Genomic DNA, 25,792 nt, shown 5'->3' on the forward strand with positions numbered 1-25,792 from the left:
GTTGAACCTTCACCTGTCCATCACCATGTGCAGGACACAGACCATCCAAGTTTGTCCGTCATCAGGCTTTGTTCCTCTGTGCTGAATTTGGCCACTCTTCTTTATCTCTTGCCATATGCAGGACACTGTACAAATCTGTCTGGCATTGGACTCCATTCCCCCATGCTAGATTTGGCCACTCTTCTTTGTTTCTCACTGTATGTGGGACAGACCATTCAAGTCTTTCCAGCATTGGCCTCAGCTCCCACTATTCATGCCCAAGGTAACACCTAAACAGCCATGTTGCATTTCCATCTTCTTTCTATTTAAACATCCCCTGTGTCTAGACCACACACTTTTGAATTCGTCTAGAGTTTTGGGCTTTACCACTTCTCTTGAAAGGGTGTTCCAAGCATCCACTACCCTTTCTGTGAAAGAGTATTTCCTGACATTATTATTGGATCTATATCCTTGCAACCTCCATTCATGTCCTCTAGTTCTACCGCCCCTATGTGAAAGAGGTTTGTTTGAATATTAATGTGTTTCAGTAAAATGTCTGTATAAGAAAGTTAAGCATATTTTCAAACTTTTTCAATAATAAACCTTGCCTTGAACCTTAAAAAAACAAAACAAAACCTTTCAAGTACTTAAAGGTCAGTATCACATCACCTCTCTTCCCTTTTTTTCAGCGTGAGGTGAGGTAGTCAGGCTATGTCAAGGCTATGCCACGGATTGACAGAAATAGCAGAAGACTCCTCTGGAAGGAGGACCATGTTGATATGAATATTTAGCCCTATTTGAATTTTTTTCTGTTTGACTCTCGTTTCCCTGACCATTTTACTACTGAGTAAGGGGAAGAGGTTTTCTGGCTGCCTCAGCCAGTGCATGAGTGAAGGAATGATGAGCAGTAACAGCCAATTAAACTGCTTCACTTGCCCCAGATGGCCACTGCAATTGGGAATGAGTCCACCACCATGTTCTTCCAAGGAGAAGAAGGGAAGAAACTAAAGAAGGTAAAGAAGATTTAGCCTAGAGGAGCAAGAGGGTGGGGTGGACTGGACCAGTGATTCCCAACCCTGTCCTGGTGGACCACCAGGCCAATCGGGTTTTCAGGATAGCTCTAATGAATATGCATGGAGCAGAGTTGCATGCCTGTCACTTCCATTATATTCAAATCTCTCTCATGCATATTTATTAGGGCTAGCTTGAAAACCTGATTGGCCTGGTGGCCCTCCAGGACAGGGTTGGGGACCACTGGACTAGAGGATAAAGAGCTTTACATTTTTACGGTTACCATGTTGGAGGAGAGTGTGGTGTAGTGGTTAGATCAGAGAAGAAACAAGAGGGGAAATAGAGATGTTCCCAAACACAAACTTTTATTAAAAGCGAGAATTCAATTCTATCAATATAAACAAAGGACTCAACGCTGCAGGCATTTCAGTACAGAAGCCTGTAACCTGCACCTTCTTCAGGAGCCTGTGACTACTGTGCAGGAAAATTTTTCCAGTAAACCAATGTAGTCGGGTTTCTTAAGTCCATTTTGGGAAAAAACCCCATATAATCAAGGTGAAATTAAACAGAAAACAAATTGTATCTGGCACTAGCCTTTCTTGATCTATTGAGCCAGGATGAAACTCAGAGCTATAAACGGTCTTAGGGCTCCTTTTACTAAGGTGCGCTAGCGTTTTTAGCGCACCCACAAGATTAGCGCATGCTAGCCGAAAAATTACCGCCTGCTTATAAGGAGGCAGTAGCGGCTAGCACGCGAGCTAAAACTGCTAGCGCGCCTTTGTAAAAGGAGCCCTTAGAGTATACTTTAGTTTAATTTTTAATCTTTCTTGTTTTCCTGTTATTGATGTTCGTAACTTCTCTGAAACGTAATCCTTATTCTTCTACCTATCTTTTAATCCCTCCTCACGATTCTACTAAGTAACCAGCTCCTTAAATTGTAATTTTTCCTGGAAATGTCCAGTCATCTTTTGATGTAATCCGCCTTGAACTGCAAGGTACAGGCAGAATAGAAGTCAGTAATGAAATGTAATAAATTTAGATTGTTAGCTTAACTAGTCTATCTTTCCTTATAATGTAACTATAATACTCATTTCTTGGATCGTGAGGGGATTATTTTCTTTGCCTTCGATGTTCTTTACTTTCCATGGGGTACTTTCTTTTCATCCCTCTTATTATATATCTCCATATGTTAGTGGTGTCTTCTCTTGTATGCTTAATTAGTTTGTGAGCCCGTTTGGGACAGAGAGAGTAGCTCAATCCCTATATTTAGTATTGTAAACCACTTAATACCTATGTTCAAGCGGTATATCAAATGCAATAAATCCAATCCAATCCAAATCAAAATGTTTTGCTGGCTCTTGCACCACTCATTAGGAAAGTGGTTAGAGCTACAGCCTCAGCACTCTAAGCCTGTTGGGTTCAAAGCCCTCACTGCTCCCTGTGATCCTGGGCAAGTCACTTAGGCCCAAATTCTGTACCCAGAGCCTAATGTTAGGCACCTATTTTGGAGGCGCCTATCTAAATTGAAGAACAAGCTCAATTAAGCTTTTTCATCAGCCCTGATTGAAACTTAGGCGCCTATCAAGAAAGAGCGATTCTGTAACAAGGCGCCTCTAAAAATTTAGGCAGCCTTCAAAAAAAAAAAAAAAAATAGGCGCTATGTATGTTAGGCATGGGCATGGCTTCGTGTTAGGCGCTGTGTTACAGAAACGCTGCTCTTCAGCACTTTTAAGCACTCACATGGCCGCTTAACTTTTAGTTGTGCCTAGAGCTGGCCTGTTTATTGGGCGCCTCCAAAATAGGTGCCGCTCAGCGTGATTCACTCAACAGCACCCAATTTTACTTGAATTACGCTGAACAGTGTCTACTTTGGTGCCTAACTTTTGGCCGCTTCTTATAGAATTAGACCTTTAATCCTCCACTGCCCCACGTACATTAGAAAGTGAGCCCACCGGGACAGATAGGGAAAATGCTTGAAGTACCTGTATGTAAACCACTTTGAGTGTGGTTGTAAAACCACAAGGCAGCATACAAGACCACTCTCTTTCCCTGATGTCATAATGCCTCATTCCACCAATAAAAGCCAACCTCATCAGTGATGTCACAATGGCTTCATTGTTCTATATTTGGCTCACTTCTGATATTATACTGGCACAGTGGTTAGAGCAGGGGTAGGGAACTCCGGTCCTCGAGAGCCGTATTCCAGTCGGGTTTTCAGGATTTCCCCAATGAATATGCATGAGATCTATTTGCATGCACTGCTTTCAATGCATATTCATTGTGGAAATCCTGAAAACCCGACTGGAATACGGCTCTCGAGGACCGGAGTTCCCTACCCCTGGGTTAGAGCTACAGCCTCAGCACCCTGAGGTTGTGGATTCAAACTCTGCACTGATCCTTGTAACCCTGGGCAAGTCACTTAATCCTCTACTGCTCCAGGTACATCAGATAGATTGTGAGCCCACCGGGACAGAGAGGACAAATGCTTGAGTACCTGTATGCAGGGCAGGATTAACCAATAGGCCAAGTAGGCATGTGCCTAGGGCCCGAAATGGTCAGGGGAGCCCGATGAAGGAGGGCATCAACATTGTTTTTTCCAAACGGCGATGGGCCCCTCCAGCATCAATCGGTAAAGCAGGCCCCACCCCGATCAGCAATGCAGCCCCCCCCCCCCATTGATGGAAAGTAAGATAAGCAAGCAACGCGGGTAAGAAAGGCAACAGGAACTGTAATTGTGTAAGCGGTGCTGCTTGCTCAAAGCTTCCCTCTGACACAGCTTCCTGTTTCTGCCTGGGCGCATGGTGGGGTGGGGCAGGGCAGGGGGCCCAGTGTACTTGTGTGCCTAGAGGCCCTCGACAAATTAATCCTGCCCTGCCTGTATATAAACCACTTTGAGTGTGGTTGTATAACTACAAAAAGGTGGTATACAAGTCCAAGTCCCTTTCTATTTCCCATATTTCCAACACACTCCACTAACAAAGCTAGAGTTGCCAGCATGTAATGCACCACTTAAGTAAATATTTTGTATCCCATTTTTCTAGTGTTTTTTTGAACAGCTTCCATACAAGTGATCAGTCTTTTGCTGATTATTGAGTAGTAGAAGCTGATATGTCTTGGTTTTGGTATTGGGTTTTTATTTCCCTCTTCTTAAGACAGAACTCACTGTTACGTACACAAGAACATAGGAAAATCCAGCAGATCCTACATATGTAAAAGGTTTCTTCCCAAAATCTATTTCCAGTTGTTAATGTTCAAAGATGAACAATGAATCTCACAAGCCTCCTTGGCTAATTTTTCTAATGAATTTTCCTCTAGGAACTTATTCAGTCCTTGGGCAATAGGTTCCCCAGCTTCATTATGCACTGCATGATAAAAATACTTTTTAATGATTATTTTTCAACTTGCTGGTCATATGTTACACCTATTTTATAAAGGCAACCTATCCTGTAGAGTCCCCACTGCCTCACACAGCATAGAGTTATGGCTCTATTAATGGCCAAGTACATCTGACTCTGTACTGGTTCTCCTGTATACACATATGACGCGTGCCATTAAACTGATGATTTCTACATGAGTAGTATAATTAGTGTAGTGAGAAACAAATTAAATTCTCTTGAGTTTATTCTGCAAGATGAAGCAAATGGGTAATGAAGGAAAATGCAACATTTTGCCAAGTTATAGCAGACCAACTTCCTTTATGTGCTACTGGCTTTTAAGGTCACTGTCCGTATTCATTGACCATTGCATAGATTTTTGCAGCATCACTCCAGCTTTCAGGGGCTGGAAATAGCATTCTCATGGAAGTCCCACACTGTGAAACAAAGCAGATGCTTTTATCCATGCTGCAAACAGGCGAGACCAAGGGTGCGGTAAAAGCAGAACCATCAGACAACACGTTTTGAAATCCTTGTTTGTGATTTTTGGCATAGACTGTGCATCTGCTGCTAAAGGACCTTTGGCCTGGTCCTGTGCCACATTTTGAAAGGGAAAATCTACAGAGTTTTCCTTTCAGAATCTGCTTGCAGACCTGAGACTAAGAAGTACATCAATCTAAGCCTGGAAGTTTCCCATAGATTATAAAAATTACTCTTATATATCAGATCTCCTGTGGCATTTGGTAGGGAATGGGATCATAAAATAAAAACATATACTTGTAGCATTATATTCTTTGCTTGGGCCAGATTTAAGTTTTTAATGCCCAAAGGCAAGACCAGACAACAGATCCTAGAAATTGGTAGTTAAGAGTTGGGGGGGTGGAAAGGGGGGGTTAAGGAGGCCAGAAATCCTAACGATTAGAGAGGCAGAAGGAAACTACAGTACCACATCTTTGAAGCTGTACTTGCAGATAGCTTGCAGTAGGATCAGGCTTCTTTTCAACCAGTATATTGGGGTGGGGGGAGGAGGGGTTTATACCATTCTCCTATGGGAGCTCAGAATGGTTACTCAACCATTTTTCCCAGTCTGCAGCTCTGCAGGCTCACAATCTATCTAATGTACCTGGGGCAATTCAAAATTTAGCGCCCTAGACATAGACTATGAGGTCTATATCTATATCTGGACTCACACTGCACATTGGAAATATTTATTATATTTAGGGGTTCATTCTCAAAGCACTTAACCTATGGTACTTTGTGTGTCTAAGTGCTTTGAAAATGAGCCCCTTAAGCATTTGTGTACAGAGCATGGTAATATGACTGAATAAAAGTGAGAACTTCTGTATTTTCACTTCTGCGCTCCTTGATCATGTGGAAGATAATTTTTTGAAGAACATGCTAATAGTTATGCACTAATTATGTATTTACAAGAATGACATACTGTATACATGTGTATGTGTGTACATATAAACCTAAATGGCAAATTCTGCCAAAGCATTGTTTTATAAGTACGGCATATGTGATAGGTAGGCATATGCATAGGTGGAGCACAGCATAGACAGTACTCACATTATCAGTGTGAGCTACCATTAAGACAGGTTATTTTATCACAAGTTGTGCTATTTTATCACAAGGTATCTTAAAATGGGACTCTGCACTAAAATAGTATGTATTGTAAAATAACCAGTCTTTCTTAGCATCAGCTCCATTGTTCTGAACCAATGGATTTTCTCTTCCTATCAGCAGGTGGCAGTAGAAAAAACTGAATTCTGGTGAAATCACCAGCATAAGCTACAGCAGGCCTGCATAACTCAAAAATGATCCAGGGCCGCAGCGAAGTCAGAAAATGTAGCAAGGGCCACAGGTAGTGGCCATGGCTCGAGGTACCCGGAAGTGCGCGGATGTTGCTGTGATGACATCATATGCAAGCGTGACATCATCACTTTGACATCCGTGCATGCGCAGAGGCCTTCCAGATGGGCCCTGAGACACCAGTAGGGGGTGCCAGCAGGGAAGATGGCGGGAGAGAAGGAGAGGTATTGGCGCCGGCTGATTGCCTACAGCCGTGTTTCTCAACTACTTCAAGCTAAGTACCTCCAACCACAGACCTCCCAAGCTCCGCCCTAAACCCACCCAAGCTCTACCCCAGATCCTTCTCCCTTTCCTAATTGTAATATAATTTTTTGCTTTCATTTTTCATATACACACAATACACACAGCAGATATAAATTCTCAAAACTGACACATTTCAATCACTATATTGAAAATAAAATCATTTTCCCTACCTTTGTTGTCTGATGACTTTATTTTTCTGTGCTTTTAACTATGTTTCCAGTGCCTTCTTATCCATTGACTGTTTTTCTCTCCTTCTTCACTTTCTGCCCTGCCTCCATCTTTTGCATTAACTTAACATTCAATTTTTCAAGTCTTCTCAAAATCTACTTTCCCATGCCTTCCCTTCCCTTCCTATCTTTCTCTCCTTCCCTCCCCATTTCCATGGTCTGACATCTCCTTCCCTCGTTCCCCCCCAGTAGTCCAACATCTCTTTCCTTCCCTCCCTCCTCCCAGTGGTCTGACATCTCTTTCCTTCCTTCCCTCCTCCTAGTGGTCTGATATCTCTCTTCTTCTGTTCCCCCCTTCCCAGTCTGGCATTTCTCTCCTCTCCTTCCCATAATCTGGCATCTCTCTCTACTACCACTACTATTATTATTTCTATAGTGCTCCCAGACTCCCCTCTTTATCTTCCATACCCTGATCTGGTATCTCTCCCTTCCTTTAGTCATCTCTCCTCCCCCCCTCCCCCAGTATAAAATTTCTCTCTCCCTCCTTTCTGCCCCCTGCAGTCCATCTCGCTTCCCTTCCTCCTTTCTGGTCTCCCTCCCAGTCCAAAATTTCTCCCTCCTTTCCACCAGTCCATCATTTCTTTCTCTCTTCCTCCTGCATGCTTCTCCTCTGATCATCCTTCCCTCCCCTAACCAACATCTCTCTCTCTCTTCTCCTCCATGAGGCCAACTTTTCACTCTCTGCCCTCTCCCCCTTCCTCCGTGTGACATTTTCCCTTCCTTCCTTTCTATCCTCCCCATTCATCTCACCCTCTCCATGAGTCCAACCCTTTATGCCTCCTGCATGCTTTCTCTCTCTGTTCTTGCCTCTTCCCTTGAGTGGCATCCCTCCTTCCCACCCACCCCCAATCCAACATGCTCTCTCCCCATGCATCATCTCACCTTCCTATCTAGTGTGTAGCACCTTCCCTCCCCTTTTTCCAGGCCAGCAGCACCTCTTCTCCCTTCCCTGTCCCTCCCCCCTGTCCAGCAGTACCCCTTCTCCCTTCCCCCTTCCCTCCTCCCCATGTTCAGCAGTAACTCTCCTTCTTTTCCTCCTCCCCTGTCCAGCAATACCTCTCCTCTCTCTAGCCTAGCGGCAGCTCACTGTATGCTTTTAACTTCGCCACACAACTGCCACTAGCATTAGTTTAGATGCGGTTTCATCAGGCAGCCTTGGGGGCCTTTGCTAGGCTGGCCTGCCTCACATCATTGAAGTGGGCTGGTCTTGCAAAGACCCCGAGGCTGCCTGATGGAACTGCGTCTAAACTAATGCTAGTGACAGCTATGTGGCGAAGTTAAAAGCACACTGAGCTGCTGCTGCTGGTCTGGGAGTGGGGAGAGAAGACAAGGAAGGCAGGAGACCCGGCATACACAATGGTAGCAGGAGTCTTCAGGCAGCCACTGTGCAGCACAGGCCTGCCCCGGAAGTAGAATGAAGTGCTCCAGGTCAGGCTTCTTCATTGATGCAGTAGCTGCCTGAAGATTTAAAATTAAAAACACCAGGGCGGCCGCAGTGAGAGCTGTTTGTTGTGCAGGGCTGAGCTACAGTGTTCCCTGGAATAAGCCAGTATTTTTCTCTACCTTCAGCAGGTCGTACTGATGGTACTCTTGTCCCTGAACTAGCTCCCTGCTCTACTGGATGCAGTTGCACAATGTGGTCAAGCCTAATAGTCACTCCCAAGTCACAGTCTCTGGTTGAGCTTTTAATAAACTGTGATCCTGTTCTCCTGGTTTATTAGTTTGATCACCCCCACTTCTTTTTGGATTTTTTCGGTGCCTTACAAAAGGAAATTCTGCTGCTTGGGCAGATGCATACTGAATTGTTCTAGGGAGCACTGTAGTTTATGCTGGTGATATCACCTGTGGAATTCAGTTTTCTCTACCTCCACCTGCTGGCAGGAAGGGATAACACTTGTTAGTTCAGAATAGTGCCGCTGACTAAAGAAAAGAAAATGATCAGGTAAGATGTAATCTCTTCTTAACAGTAGCCCATGCTGATAACTTCCCCCCTTAATAGCACATGCTTATGCCAGCTCTAACTTATAGGTGCCTAGTTTTGCTAGAATTCTATAAAGGAAAGTACACATGTATGTGCTTATATGGAATAGCTCCTAACAGGCACCCACTTATAGAATTACCACCTTAGAGGTAATTTTATAAAGGGTTTTTCTGTGCATATATGGTTTGAAATACATGTAAAAGGCTTCTTTTAAAATTACCACAACATACAAGTACATGATATAACAGGCAAATACAGAAAATCAGATTTCACCCATTCATGTCAATGGAAAAAATGTAAAAAGCTGCCATTCTCACAGTAATTCAAAAACGGCTTGACCGATTTGAACGAAACTTGGTATGCAGATCCCTCACTACCTGGGGTGATATGTTCTGGGGGTCTTGCGGCCCACCTGCACACGTGGGCGGAGCTACAAACAGAAAATCAGATTTCACCCATTCATGTCAATGGAAAAAATGTAAAAAGCTGACTTTCTCACAGTAATTCAAAAACGGCTTGACCGATTTGAACAAAACTTGGTATGCAGATCCCTCACTACCTGGGGTGATATGTTCTGGGGGTCTCGCGGCCCACCTGCACACGTGGGCGGAGCTACAAACAGAAAATCAGATTTCACCCATTCATGTCAATGGAAAAAATGTAAAAAGCTGCCATTCTCACAGTAATTCCAACTATAAAACACTTTCTATGACACTATAACCACTAGGGACATCGTTTCTATTCTACCACGGACACCATACATATAGAGTTTGTATGTTCTAACTGTGTTTGTAACTGTTTCCTTCATGCACCCCAGTTCATAATGTTATTACATTACATGAGTACTCACATATGCTGAACTAGGAACACAGGTTCCATTCTGAACCGGGAAAAAACTGCATGGAGTTTCTTTTCAACCTGAGTTTCCACATATTGAGTTGTTTAAATCAATACTGAAACTTTTGGATGCCACTTATTCCAACAGATCTTCCTTTTCAGTTTAAGAGATTGCAAATTCCAGTGAGACTTGCATTCTCTATCACAATCAACAAATCACAGGGACAGACTATTACATACTGTGGAGTGGATTTAAGATCCCCCTGTTTTTCCCATGGACAACTCTATGTTGCTTGCTCAAGGGTGGGTTCACCCAAGAATTTATATGTTTTTGCTCCTGGAGGTGAAACTAAAAATGTTGTTTATAATCAAGTTTTGTGTTAGTTGTATTGTATTCATTTTGTCAAATATTTCACATTATAATTTGAATATTGTACTTTTTATAAAGCTGTAAAAAAATAATTTCATTCACCACTATAAAGTATCTTTATTTGAATCCATTTATTGTGTTATTGCTATAATTAAATACCCGTGCAACGCCGGGGCATCAGCTAGTAAATAAATAAAAAAGAACAGGTTGGGCTACTACAAATCCCTACACAGAAATTACATCCTACCTCAACTTGGTCATACATGCAAAATGTGGATAAAGCCTTATCAAATGCAGAATAAATGACCACATATTAAAGGTACAAATGTGTAGAGATAAATTGAACTGGAAAATTCAAGAAGATGATCTCTGTTCTCTCAGGGTTTCTGCAGCTGGCATTTTGCTTGGTAGAAACCAATGTTTCAACCAACATGCTGTGGCTTTCTTCAGGGTATGCTCTGAAGTCTGCAGTATGACTTTGGAAATAGTGGGTTCACTGACCTGATTGGGAAAAGGGCAGAACACCAATTTGAATTTTGGCGGGAAAGTCAGTTTGGGCTAATGATGCTGTATGACTTTCAAATAATATTAGGAATCCAAGATAAGTCCCACAATTTTAATTAATCTATGACCTTCGTTGGGTGGATAATTCTTACTACCACCATGAGAACCTTTGTTTTGGTGGGATTTAGAACTAGTTTATTTTCTGAAATCAGTTCCTCACATCTAGAAAATGATTTTCAAGTAGTTTAGGAACCTTATTCCTACCTCCTTATACTGTATTTTTGCCAGCTTGATAACATCTGCACATATACCATACCAAGCTCTCCAATTTGCAAAGAAGGAGCCAGTTGGACTTAAAAGATATCAAACAGTGAAAAAACTGAACCCTTTGGAATCCCACCTGTTTCTTTCCATTCCCTTCTGCTGTATATGGCCTTCTCCTTATCAATCTTATGTCATCTCCTTCTCTTTTGATCCCCAACCTCTACCCTTCCTGTCCCATACCTTTTCTTTTCCCTCTTCTCTACTATCTTCTTTTTATCTCTCTCTCTTCTCTCCCCCCACCATATCTTGCTCCCTTCCCTTGCCCATCCCTTTAACGCGTTGCCAGAGGTTGTGGCAAGAGCAGATAGAGTAGCTGGTTTTAAGAAAGGTTTGGACAAGTTCCTGGAGGGAAAGTCCACAGTCTGTTATTGAGAAAGACATGGGGGAAGCCACTACTTGCCCTGGATTGGTAGCATGGAATATTGCTACACCTTGGGTTTTGTCAGGTACTAGTGACCTGGATTGGCCACCGTAAGAACGGGTTACTGGTTTTGATGGACAATTGGTCTGACCCAGTAAGGCTATTCTTATGTTCTTAATCTAGTGGCAAAAAAGTATATTAGATAGAAAGTTAGCATGCACTAAGAACACCAAACCTAAATGTTTATTTACTTCCTTTAATCAGTATTCATTTGAGGGAGCACGGTTCCCTGTGTGGAAGGCAGTGTAATCAGTGGAGTAGTGTGGCAGATTTAAATCTGTAATAAAAGCCCAAGGGAAATTAACAAGACAAAACATTAACCACAGACTAAACATTAACATATATTAGCATTTTTATTATACCTGTAGAAATGTTGAATGTGCATAGTTTCTACTATTAAAAAGTTTATGTTCTGCATAATCTAATTTCAATGTATATTTTGTTTTAAGTCTTTTGTAAGGCTTAATTAAAAGTGAATTCTGTAAAAACAGAAAGGACGCACACCAGTTGAACCTTACCACTCTATTGACTTTTATGCTAACTTTAATATTGCTGAATACAATTTGACTGTGGTTATAAGAGCAACGATGCATTCTATAGAAGCACTAAGCTGAAACCGAGGGAAAACAATATTTAACAATGCTAAAATTTACTTTTCAGGTCCTTTGGGTTCTTACATAAATGAAATAATTTCAGATTAAGTCATGGTTTCTTAACCCAGTCCTTGGGATATACCAAAGCAGTCAGGTTTTGAAGATATCTACAATAAAAAAATATGCATGCATTGCCTCCATTATATGTAAATCTATCTTTCACTTATCTATTGTGAGTATCCAGAAAATCTGATTGTCTAGATCCGTGGCTCTTAAACCTGTCCTGGGGGACCCCCAGCCAGTTGGTTTTCAAGATTTCCCTAATGAATATGCACGAGGCACATATGCATGCCTGTCACTTCATCTGAAGTGATGGCATTGATTTGGTAACAATCTATTACATGTACATAGTAATTTAGTTGAATTAGCAGGAAGTTCCAATCTATTCAAATGCAGGTCTCATAATATACACAAATTAAGTTTTATATTAAGATAAGAAACAAGGTAAGTTGGGATCAAGCTAAAGACTATTTTATTTGATAAACATAAGGGTCTTAAAATCAATTCTGGCCACAACAGGGAGCCAGTGTAATTGTTGCAGTAAAGGGGAAATTTGATCAAATTTAGATTTCTACAAAATAAGCTTTGCAGTAACATTTTGAAGGAATTGAAATCTCAATACAGATATCTTTGGTAACTCCAGATATAAGATATTACAATAATTTAAGGGTTCCTTTAAAGGCACGAAATTACCTCATGGTACGCTTCTAGAATAACGCCAGCTCAGTGCTGGCGTTAAGGTCTAGCGCACGTGGCAATTTAGCATGCGCTATTCCGCGCATTAAGGCCCTAACGCACTTTAGTAAAAGGAGCCCTAAATGTACGAGAATAATCGCCTGCACAATTCTGTGGAGATCAAAATTAGGAGAAAATTATCTGATTTTGTGAAGCAACTGATGTTTACCGTAAACACTCCAGACTACTTGAGCAATCTGAAGATTCATATTTACTGTAGGTTAGGATCAAGAATTACACCAAGATGAACTGAAGTAGTCAAAGGAATACCGTATTTTCACGTAGATAACGCGCACCCGTGTAAAACGCGCACACGGGTATAGCGCGCGGGAAACACAAATTTATGTAAAGAAATTTTTATATACTGCGCATGCCGCCCCGATGGACCGCTCGCACTCCCACCCGAAGAACCGCTCGCACCCCCACAGCCTCCCCCCCTCCACCATGGAGAAGCTATCTACCTTGTTTCCGGATGCCAGTGAGCCCAGCTGCTTCCTCTGCTGGCGGTCCCGCCCCTTCTCTGAGCCCTGCGCTACGCTGCTTCCTCTTCCGGCGGTCCCGCCCTTTCTCTGACATCAGAGAAAGGGCGGGACCGCCGGAAGAGGAAGCAGCGTAGCGCAGGGCTCAGAGAAGGGGTGGGACCGCCGGCAGAGGAAGCAGCTGGGCTCACTGGCATCCGGAAACAAGGTAGACAGCTTCTCCATGGGGGAGGGTGGGGAGGCTGTGGGGGTGCGAGCAGTTCTTCGGGTGGGAGTGCGAGCGGTGGGGGTGCGAGCGGTCCTTCCGGATGATGAATCGGGCGTCGGGCGGGGTGGGAACTATGTAAAAAAAATTTTATATAGCACGCTCACGCGTATAACGCGCAAGGTTATGCACGGTTTGTAAAATCGTGTATAACGCGCGCGTTATATGCGTGAAAATACGGTAGTCATCCTATTTATAACTGGTTCAACTTCAACAACTTGAATTCTCATATCACCAATATATAATAATACTATTTTCTCTATGTTCAGTATCAGAGCATGAGTGGCCATCCGTTGAAAAATAACATGCTTCAGCTATTGCAGATAATACAGGAATAACAATCTGAAAATCATCTCCAGAGATGAAATAAGAAAAACCTATGGAATGAATCTCTCTCACTAACAAACTAAGAAATACATTAAATAAAATAGGGGAAAGTGTGTGTGGGGAAAGCCAGAAATCAGTGTTAAAATTGCCTACAGAAATATAATTTCTCTGAACTCTATAGGACCAACTTAAAAATGAGCTAAACGAGTGCCAAAATGTTCCCATAATTCCAATATTCTCCAATCTGTTCAATAAAATTTCATTGCCAATTACATCAAATGCAGATGCCAGGTCTAATTGCATTAATAATGCTGTTTCCTTTATCCAACAGTTGTTTAACTTATGAGACCAATATTAATAGACAAGTCTCGGTACTGTATTAACCACAAAATCCAAACTGCATTGGGTAGAAAATATTAAATATGCAAAGGTATTTCTGAACTTGAGAAGTTACCACAGATTCAACCAGCTTAATTAAGAAGGGAATACTTGTAGTAGGATAATAATTAGAACATAAAGTAGATTCCTTTTTTACAATCTTTTAACATAGGAGTAATCGTAATTAATTTAAGAGCGTTTGGAAAATAACCCTTATCTGGAATTAAATTTGCTAATGATAGAAGTCAAATTAAACATAGTGGTAAATGCTTAAGTACAAATGCTGGGCATGGGTCCCACATTACAATTATCCTTTCCAAATTTATAAATCACTTTTCACAATTGTTCTAAAGCAGGGATCTCAAAGTCCCTCCTTGAGGGCCGCTATCCAGTCAGGTTTTCAGGATTTCCCCAATGAATATGCATTGAAAGCAATGCATGCACATAGATCTCATGCATATTCATTGGAGAAATCCTGAAAACCCGACTGGATTGCAGCCCTCAAGGAGGGACTTTGAGACCCCTGTTCTAAAGTAATAGGGACAACAACATTCCAAATTTGGTCTACTGAAACTCAATTTTTCTTATATCCTGCCAAGAAGTTTCTAATGACCACTTTTAATTTACATCTTATTTTGCAAACTTTATTTATTTATTTATTTTTAAACATATGTTTATTAAAGTGGGAAGGGGCACAGGAATCATATAAAAAGGCAAGGAAAAACACCGAGACAATCATGTACAGCAAAGGCAAGTAATATCAGAAGCAACAAGTCCCCAATAGCAAGCCCCCTCACGAGTCTGATCTGGGCCCATGGCCGACAATATAGCACAGGGACAGCAGAGAAACAATGCCAACAGGAGAAGCAATCCCGGCTCCCAGCCACCATTTGAATTAAACTCTCACAAACATGCCAACAGCACCCACACCCAGCACTCTCATACACAGACAGACCATCCACCACAACTCACACAGCGACACATAACTCACACATCCCTAAGGTCTCTTTACATGGTTACTTCGCTTTGTGGGTACCTCAGGGTAGGTAGGGGGGAGGGTTGGGGGTGTTTCGAGGATGTGTTTCGGGGATTCAAAACAATCAGATTATACATGTAAAGGACAATTCTGTAATTTTAGGTACCCTCATGTATGCACCCCTTGTGCACAAATTTTTTTAGAATAGTAGCATGTATGGTACACATACCTGCAAAAGTACTACTGTATTTTGCAAATAAAAAATTATATTGTGTATGTTTCCAAAGGAGCATACACACAGACAGAGCATGAGCAGAGCTCCCTCTTTTGCGCATAACTTACAGAATATAGTACGATATGTATGTTCCTGCCACATTTAGACTCCTGCACATATGCAGCTGTGGGCACCTAAATTTTAGGCTGCTGATACCATTCTATAATAGTACCTGGGTGCCCATATGCCATTATAGAATAGGATCCCACTGCTTGGCATCTGGCATCTAAATGGAGGCATCCAGTTGTAGAATTGCTCCCCACAGATTTACTATGATAGGCCTATTACAGAATTGAACTTAGTAGTGCCTGTCTTATCTTAAAACTTATGCGCCTGTAATGTAGCCTACATTACAGGAGCCTAGAGGCACATAAATCTTTTTCCACCCCTAAACACGCTACTTTTGTGCTAGGCGCCATGCGATGGGTGCCTATCTTTTGTAGAATCATGCCTAAGAAGATAGGTGCCTATCTCCCAATTAAATTTAATTTTTTTTCAATTTACTAATTAAGGCCCTCTTTTACTAAGCCACGGTAGAGGTTTCTACCACGGCCTGGGGCACTAAGGGAGAAATTCTATAACCAGAGCCTAAACTTAGGTGTCGGTAGGCGCCCTGCCAATGCCTATGTAATTGAAAAATGCAGTCAGAAATGGCACCTACCGGCATCTACCAACACATAAATAAAAGACGGCTGAAATGGCCGCTGGAATCGCGGTTAGGTAGGCATGGAACACTAACGTGGGCGTGGCCAACACCAGAAGTGGCGTTAGGCGGGCTAAAGCTGCAATTCACTCCAAAATAGACGGCTGAAATGTAGGCCTGAAAAACCCTGGCCTACATTTCAGTCAGCTATCTTTGCCACTAGACCGTGGCAGCCAATCGCGGCAGGGGAATTCCTCTCCACCCCATCAGCTGAACGGCAGGAACTCCCCAAAGCTATGATTCTGTAACCAGCACCCAAGTTGGATTGCCTTCAAGGCTGCTGGTTTCAGAATCGCAGCTTTGGGGAGTCCCTGTCGCTCAGCTGATGGGGAGGGGGGAATTCCCCTGTCATGATCAGCTGTGCAGCCATGGCAGGGAACCCTAGAACTCTACCGCAAGTTGGCTGGCAGGAGGGATGTCCACTTCCTCCTGCTGGCACCACCCAAAACAATCCTTGGCAGGAGGGATGCCCAATCCATCCTGACGGAACCCTCCCTCCCCGCAACAACCCCGGCAGGAGGAATGCCCACTCCTTTCTGCTGGCTTCCCCTGCAACATTCCCGGCAAGAGGGATGCCCACTCCCTCCTGTCAGCCAATCACTGCTCAGGCACTAATCAGAAAGTAAGGCTACGACAGCTCAGACCCTGCCTGGAAATATTTGCCTGCAAATGTGCTTCAATAAGGTTAGGGAATAACTCGGCGATGACAGAGAATTGACTAGAGTGCTCATTTTAATATTAATGCCCTTGTTGTACTACATTTGCATGGCAGAGTCGGAGACAGCTAGGTTGCTCGGAAGAGACCAAGGTGAGCCATTCTGATAATGGACCAGTAAAATACTGCCCCGCTAAACCGGCTGGAGCAGGTTTAGTGACCACGTTAAAGGCACGTTAGGTTTTGAGAATCTTCCCCTGTGTTCTTCTGAAGGTGAAATGACTGTGCTGGACTATAGCTTAGTCTTGGGAACTGGCGTAGGATTAATGAACTTGAATGGGGAATTTGGGGGAGCCAGCTAATTTGGCATGAACTGTGCTATTGGAGTGAACTGAGTTTAAACCCAAAACCCAGCTCCGGTGGGACTCCAGTCCTGACTTTCCTGCAGGGTTGGTGTGCCAAATAAGAGGGCTTCATACAGTTTCTGTCCCTGTTTTAATCTTAAATTTAAGGGAGCACTGGTAATCTTGTAGTGTACATTGGTGATATAAGCTTTGCTACAACTGAGTAGTGGACAAATAAAAGCCTCAGTGGTAAAGTCCTGCTTTACCCTTCTGTCTGTACATGTTTTATCAGCTCTCGCTACTGATTCTGGTTACCCAATCCTCTGTACCGCTGAGTGGTGCTACAGATATCCTGGTATGCCCTAGGCAGCCATCTAGAGTGTGATAAGTTTAGTGTTCATAAAAATTCATAAGATCTTCTCAAATTTTTAGGCAGCATTCATTTTCCATTCCTTATATGTTCACCTCTCTCTTTATCTGAGCTTGTCTTGTAGGAGCCAAAATCAGATGGGTTTTGGGCACCCTCTTGTGGGCTGCTCTTGTAAAAGCATCAGAGTTCAGTAAGACTGTTGTACATATCTGGAAGTCCTGAACTATTGTACATTCAGAGACCTTTGCTGAATTAGAACCAGGGTTTAAATTTTGTTCTGAATTCAAGCAGAGAGAGAGAGGTGCAGGGTCACATATCCTTTCTTTAACCTCTTGTACTGTAGCTAGAATATGTGTTAATAACAATTTTAAAATCTGCCTGAAGAAATGTAAAATCCCTTGGGAACTTTTACCTGTAGGATTTACACCAGCTTTCAAAAGGAAAGTACATGCTTACTTTGAGAACTGCCACAGAAGAAATAGCCACAGAGATTTACTACAGTACTAAGAGAGAGGTTGTGTAGAGGATCAGCATTAAAGATCTGAATCTGTATACTTTGGAGGAAAGGCAGGAGAGGAGAGATATGATAGAGATGTTTAAATACCTACATAATGTAATTGCACATGAGTCAGAGTCTAATTTGAAAGGAAGCTCTGGAATGAGAGGGCATAGGATGAAGTTAAGAGGTGATAGGCTCAGGAGTAATCTAAGGAAATACTTTTTAACAGAAAGGGTGGTAGATGTGCGGAAGAGTCTCCCGGAAGAGGTGGTGGAAACAGAGACTGTGTCTGAATTCAAGAGGGCCTGGGATAGGCTCGTGGGATCTCTCGGTGAGAGAAAGAGATAATGGTTATTGTGGATGGGCAGACTGGATGGGCCATTTGGCCTTTATCTGCCATCATGTTTCTATGTTTCTATTACTATGTACTTATCATTTCTGTAGTGCTACAAGATGTACACAGCACAGTACATTAAACATTCAAGAGACATGCTCTGCTCAGTAGAGTTTATAATTGGTAATCAAGCAGACTAACAAGAAAAGTAGGGGGTTGGAAGTTTCTCAGAGAGGGTGTGATAAAACAGGTACGGGTACTTTACAAGCGAACGGGAGTTAATAATTAAAAGCAATCTTGAAAAAGTAGATTTTTTTTTGTAAACTTTATTTAAGTCAACTTGAAACAAAGTACAAACAAAAACAGCATTCCACATTACAATCACAGCCAAAGAGACAAAAAAACAGAACTTGGCCAGACATCAGTGGACTTTTATCCAAGATTTGAATATTACTAGAGATTGTACCTGCTTTTTCTGTAGGTATTTATTCTATATAAAATGAGCATACTGGTGAAAATGTAATTTACTATATTTTTCGCTCCAGATTTAGAGGAGGAAAACAAGAAAAAAAAAACATTCTGAACCAAATTGTGCACCCGGCCTCCCTCACTCCCTGCCAGGCTTTGAACCCAACCCCACACTCCTTGCCAGGCTCTGTACCCTGTCCCCCTTTCCCTTCCAGGCTCTGTACCCTATCCCCCCTTCCCTGACCTGTAACCTACCATCCCCCTCACCTCTGGTGGTCTAGTGGTAGGCTGGGACAAGATGGATCTGTCCCAGCCGACTAACAATTTTTTCTTTCCCCCTCCCCCCTGATGCTGACGGTACTACTTTTTAAAACACGGCACGCCTGCATGCCCTTCCTTTTAAAACACCCCACACCCCGCAGGACCTTTTTAAGTGCCCCTTAAGCCTGGTGGTCCAGCTGTGTATGGGCCGGCAGGAGCGTGCTGTCTGCGCTGCTGCCTGAGCCCGCCCTGCTTTCAAAATGGCTGCAGTCAGTTCTTGCGAGTCCCGCGAGAACTTACGCAGTCATTCTAAAAGCCTGGTTCTGGTGATCTTAGTTTGCTTTCTGTAAGGTGCTAGAATCTTCTCACTTGTCAATAGCCAGTTAGAGAGAAAAGGGATGTTTTTCATCATGGTCACTGGTTTCTAATTCTTCTCAGAATCTTGTTAAATCTTGTTAGGATTGGTATTAGGGCTTTTTTTGCCCCGTATCCCTGTATCCACCAGTCCCGTATCCTTTTCAGGAATCAAAATGTAATCTATCTGAGAATAACTATCATGTACCCCGGAGTTGAAAGTGAAATAGATAGTGGTGCATTCACCATATGTCCATGATGTGTAAGGTAGCCATAAGAAAATTAACTTCCAATCTGTTGCCCCCCCCCCCCTGCTTTATGGGGCGAGCCAGTTTGCAATCTATAGTGGAAGAGATAACATTTTTGAAATCTCCCACCACCAAAGGCGTGTAGTCAGGCAAAGTAGCCAACCTTGCCACTATGTCAGAAAAGAATGGTGTGAATACACATTAGGAGCATAAACATTACAGAGCTCCCCTACCAGGATAACATAACGTCCATTAGTCTTGGACTACTCCATTCAGATCCCCAAGATTCTTTCCCAAAAGAGAGCGGTCACTCCCAGAAAGGAGATCAACTTTTTCATAACTCATTTCCAAGAATAAGCAATGGCTTTCCCAAGTCTACCTGGATAATTTTTTTTAATGGATTTTAACTCCAGGAACTTTCCAAATCTCTTATAAACAGTGCAATGTTAGTCACCTTAATCAGGTCCTCCTGCAGCAGATTCCACAGCTTAATTATGTGGGGTGTAGAAAATACTATCTATAGTTTCTAGTCTGTGTGCAAAGTTTTCAGCTAAATTCCTTTCTCTTGATATTTATTTATTTTCTAAATGTATTTCTAAATGTATTAGGAGGCCTTATTCACAGATTTTAATTTTTTTTTATCACTGTGTAGAATGTAGAAACAAATGCTAACAATTTCTATATGTATAAGTAGACAAACACAGGGCTAGATTCACTAACTTGCCCGATTGTGACCGATCTGTGTCTGATCCGAGCAGGTCCGATGGATTCACAAACTGGCAATATTCAAATGAAGGCGATCAGAGGAACACCCCCATCTGCCGACATGGATCGCTAGTGTGCGATCACGATGCATGCGCAGACCATCTGTAGATGGTCTACGCATGCATCTAAGACCCATCTGAACTGCGACTTTTAACAAAAACTTTTACTTTACTTTTTGTAGCCCAGCAAGCCCGTGGTTTTAACCTGCTTTAAACCTGCAGGTTAAAACCACGGGCTCGCAGTGCGGGGAAGAGCAGGAGAGATTCAGGGTGGCAGGCAGGAGAGATTTGGGGAAGAGTAGGGCGGCGATTTGGGAGAGAGCAGGGTGGTGATTCGAAGCAGCAGGCAGGAGAGATTCGAGGCAGAGCAGGGTGGTGATTCGGGAGAAAGCAGGGCAGCAATTCGGGGCGGCAGGCAGGAGAGATTCGGGGCAGCAGAGAGCAGGGCGTGCAGAGAACAGGGCAGAGAGCAGGGCGGCAATGGAGCTGGAGAATCGGAAAGGACATTTGCGACTGGTCCCCAGCAGTCGCTTCTTGGGTTGATCGGCCAGCCCAGTTCGATCGCAAAATTTGTTTTGAGAATCGCATCCCTGTATACTTTGCATGCCGTTCTCCTCATTTGCATGAGCGGATCTGATTTGGGCCGGAGTAAAATTGGGTCGCAAAGGGGTCACAAACCGATCGGTACACGATCGGTTTGCTTAGTAAATCTAGCCCATAATAGTTACTCTGCTTTGTGCCTCGGGAAAATAATCTTTATTGAAAAGGACACTTTGTCAATATTGCTTAGCCTTGTGATTACCATATGTGTCAATTAATTTTTTAATGAAATTAGTATATAGGCTTATAACTAAAGTATAATTGTAGAAGAATGTGTACTATGACAACCTAAAGAGAGGGTTTCACTATAATCCTCCCCACAAAATCTTCTATATCCAAACTGCTCAATAAGCTTCCTTCAGGCCCTCAGAGGTGCCACCAGATGCTCAATAATATCTCATAGCAACTGGCTTTACGCCCCCTATCGTCATCGGGTCATTAATTTTTAGAGATTTTTTTGTGCAATGCTATAGTTTGCTCGTATGTTCATTCAATAAATAGTTTGTAAAATTTGTTACACTTATCTTGGGTGGTTCAGCCAAGAGGGACAGAGTACTGCCAACATGTTTCACCCTATCCGGGTTTCCTCAGGGCACAATCCCTACAATAAAGAATAACTTTATAGCTAGGAAGAAAAAAAAAAAAAAAAAAATTTAAATTAAATCAGGTTGGGCAGACTGGATGGACCATTCGGGTCTTTATCTGCCGTCATCTACTATGTAACTTAAATTAGATACTTCTAAAACCCATTACATCAACCACAAACAACTAATAGTTCAGCTTACCTCAAAACTGTGTAACTCTATACGACGTGGCCACCCGAATAATTGATCCAAGATGGCCGCGGCGTGTACTGGAGCTCATTAAATATTCTACAACTCAGCTGGGGCTGATGTCATCCTATCAGCACAGCAAAACCGAAAACCCAAACCGGGCAGGGTTAAACACAGGTAAACACTCCTTACTATCAATCCTTTTGAAGCACTATAGGTCAGGGGATCCATCAGAGCCCACTGGCCCATACTTAGAGCCCTTAGGGGTTTGGAGGAATTTCCTCTTATAGCTTATACTAAGGGCACCACCATAGGGCAACTGCTTAATCGTAAAAGGTATCCCACCATTGATCAGGCGGTCCATTCCCCGTGTTCCCACTGCCAGTGGTGTGACAAAACCCTGGCAGGGAGTGATTGGCAGGATCCACACACTAGACGTACCATCCGGGCCAGAGTCCATACCACATGCAAATCTAATTGGGTGGTCTATGTAATCGTCTGTCTGTGCCACCTAGTTTATGTAGGACGGACTAGACGGCCGGTTCACCTAAGACTGAATGAACATAAGTCCCGGATAACAACTGGGACGCTAACAGCCCCTCTAGTCCCTCACTGGCAGGATAAGAAACATACCACAGACCAAATTAGATGGCGTATTATAGATGCGATTGACAGCCAGCAGGCGGAGGGAAACTTGGAAGCTAAACTCAATTTTCTTGAACAAAGATGGATCTACTTGTTGGATTCTGTTATACCGAAAGGGCTTAATTTGGAGCTTGAGTGGAAATCCCTCTGGTGAGGTTTCACTGGGTCCCCTGACCTATAGTGCTTCAAAAGGATTGATAGTAAGGAGTGTTTACCTGTGTTTAACCCTGCCCGGTTCGGGTTTTCGGTTTTGCCGTGCTGATAGGATGACATCAGCCCCAGCTGAGTTGTAGAATATTTAATGAGCTCCAGTACACGTCGCGGCCATCTTGGATCAATTATTCAGGTGGCCACGTCGTATAGAGTTACACAATTTTGAGGTAAGCTGCACTATTAGTTGTTTGTGATTGATGTAATGGGTTTTAGAAGTATCTAATTTAAGTTATGCTTTATTGTAGGGATTGTGCCCTGAGGAAACCCGGATAGGGTGAAACATGTTGGCAGTACTCTGTCCCTCTTGGCTGAACCACCCAAGATAAGTGTAACAAATTTTACAAACTATTTATTGAATGAACATACGAGCAAACTATAGCATTGCACAAAAAAATCTCTAAAAATTAATGACCCGATGACGATAGGGGGCGTAAAGCCAGTTGCTATGAGATATTATTGAGCATCTGGTGGCACCTCTGAGGGCCTGAAGGAAGCTTATTGAGCAGTTTGGATATAGAAGATTTCGTGGGGAGGGTTATAATTAATTTTTTAAAGCATAGTAAGGCCTCTTTTGTAATGAAATGCTCCCAGTGAGATGTAGAATTCCAAAATGTGAAAAAGAGCATTACAGATCCAGCCAGGCATAATATGATTAGCTTGACATTTTTCATTCTTGCTTGTTTCCTACTACAATCCAGCGTGCTCTTTAAATTTTTTTATGAAATCCTATTCTCCTCCCAAATCTCCTGCTTGAAGGGTAAAGGGAATGATGATTTTGTTTTTCCACCAGAATTTCTTGATAAAGCCACTGGCAAGTTAAAATAGAGGCAAGTACAGTGGAGTGTTAAACTACTTTAAAGACTGAGAAAAAGCTGTTTATTATCTACATTTGTACCCAGATAATGATTGGTGCTAAATATTGCCGTTATACAAATCAGTACCACATCTGGATATTCAGTGCTGATAACCAGATATTGTTCAATGGTAAATATCCATATATTTCAAATTTAAATACCGTGCCCTCCATTTTCAAAGAAACATCAATGCTGTTGCGATGCACATAATTGTATACATATATATGGCTGGTAATTTTCAAACCCTGTGTTATTTATTTATTTAAAATATTTATAGCCTTGTGCCAAACTTATAAATTTGAACGTATGAGAGCAATACAATTGGGACATTATAAGAAATGTAAGGATGTTTGGGCCCATTGACAAAATTTTGTAAAGATTGATTATTGGTTTTAACCCTTTGATTATACACATCCAGGAGGGGGGGGGGAGGGGAATATGCCTTTAAATTATTATTATTTGATTGTAATCTGCTTTTCTTGGTCATTTGTATTACTCTTTGACTGTCTTTATACTGTATAAAAGGGTGGGTGGGGGAAGGGATATGTATTTATTATATCATTTGATGGAATTAAGTGCTGTCTATTTTGTACATTGTTTGATAATATGTTACACTAGATGTTGGTTTTTAAAATGAATAAAGATATGGATAAAATATTTATAGCCCGCATATCCAACAATTCTAATCAGATACCAACTGTACAAACATAATAAAATACAAATAAACACAAAACATAATAATACAAATAAAATACAAAAAAACCCTCTGATTTTATAACATTGAAAAATGAAGGTAGTCAAGAACTTCTCCCCCCATCAATAAATCTCACTGAACAAAATAACGTTCATATAGAGTGGTTTTCAAACTTTTTCTAAACTGCAGCGACGTAGGGACTTGTCTTAACTCCAAGGGAAGAGCATTTGTGTGATATGATCAATCACATGCACCGCAGCATTCTGTGCTAGCCGTATAGCCTGCAACACATACTTGGGTAGCCCCAAGTAGAGAGAATTAGAATAATCAAAGATTGGAGTGATCGTCAAAGCAATGACAGTTCTGAAATTGCCACTCGATAGATAATCTCTCAACCTCCGCAGCCATCGTAATTTGAAAAACACATGGGAAATCACAGCCTTTATCTAACAACACCCGAAATACTGACATGGCTGTAGAATCGGGACAGCGCCGCCGCCCAACCAAACCTCAAAAGGGCATACTGATGAATTCTCATGACTAATGAACAAAACCTCTGCTTTTTCCACATTCAATTTTCACTGATTTTGACTTATCCATTCCTGGATTACATCAGTTATGAGGTGTTTATTGCCAATTATCAGTGCCAATCTGGCCTGTTAATTAAGTTAGGCGCCAATGTAGGTGCCTAACTTTAGGCCCACTGTATAGAATTTGGGGATAAGTGTTCCTGTATTAATATTTATGTAGGTATTGCACATTAATGAAAAAAAAAAGTGCAGGATTTGCAGAAAAATCCTTAAAATACTGGTACTTTAAATACAGGGTCAGTGTGTGGGGAAAGTCCCGCATTAAACACCCTAAGCCAAATTTCAGCACGTGTTAGTAAAAGATTCCCCAAATCTCCCTCTGTAAGGTTCTGCTCAGATTGAAGCAGAAGATTTATATTGTGAGATCCACAGTGTCTGCAAAACTCACAGGGCTCCTTTTGCTAAGCGTTTTTAGCGCGCGCTGTGCTGCTTCGCGCGCTAACCCTGCACTACATGCCAACAACTAACGCCAGCTCAATGGTGATGTTGGCGTTTAGCACGCGCTAAAACCGCCAGCGCAGCTTAGTAAAAGGAGCCCACAGTTTAAGACTAACTAGTCAGTGATTTCGCACCATTTTATCTGGCTTTTCCCACTACTCTGAAACTATTTGAAGTTGATCCCGCAACTTACCTAGGACTTTCATGATGTGACTTAAAACTCTCTCTGGAGCAAAATAAAATTGGCTGGAGTTATATTTTCAAAAAAGCTATTCCAGTAAACTTACATAGGTTTATAATTGTAAACAGGGGAGGGAGGCAGGGATTCAGTAGTATGAAAATCATATTTTGCAGAAATTGAAAATACAATGCAAGTTGAGATTACTAGGATGCAGAGAAAACAAATAAAGTAGAACAGGAAAGGTTCACCTGTTTTATAATTTATTGCTATTGCCAGGAATAAGAGCAACGTGTAATTCTTCCTTTTTATTTTTTCCAGATTAATAAATTATGTAGCTACTCTAGGCAAAGGCAGTCTCGATCTGCCTATTACCCTGAAAACCTTCTTATTGACAAGAAAGCATTAAAGGTGACTCGCATAGAACATGAAGAAACTTTATCCAGTAGAAGAAGGTAAATTTTTGATTACCCATAAATATTTCTTATGCTACCAAAAAAATCTTTAAAAAAAGAAACAAGTGGCACAAGCTTGCAAAGTATGACTCATGGAATTCTTTACAACCTTTTTGTGGGAG

General features: G+C 42.1%; 1 protein-coding gene across 2 annotated transcripts in view; it reads left to right on the forward strand.

Moving 5' to 3' along the window:
- Window positions 1–25,792, forward strand: part of GPC3 (glypican 3) — a 472,642-nt gene that overhangs the window by 242,169 nt on the left and 204,681 nt on the right. For both annotated transcript variants that reach the window (XR_004539536.1, XM_033945373.1), the window contains exon 4: window positions 25,537–25,670. Coding sequence is in view for 1 of the 2 variants with exons in the window: in XM_033945373.1 (XP_033801264.1) it covers window positions 25,537–25,670 (134 nt within the window). In the remaining variant the exon portion in view is untranslated. The remainder of the gene's footprint in view (window positions 1–25,536; window positions 25,671–25,792) is intronic.

The sequence above is a fragment of the Geotrypetes seraphini genome, chromosome 5 (genome assembly GCF_902459505.1).
Source record: "Geotrypetes seraphini chromosome 5, aGeoSer1.1, whole genome shotgun sequence".
Taxonomy (NCBI): Eukaryota; Metazoa; Chordata; class Amphibia; order Gymnophiona; family Dermophiidae; genus Geotrypetes; species Geotrypetes seraphini.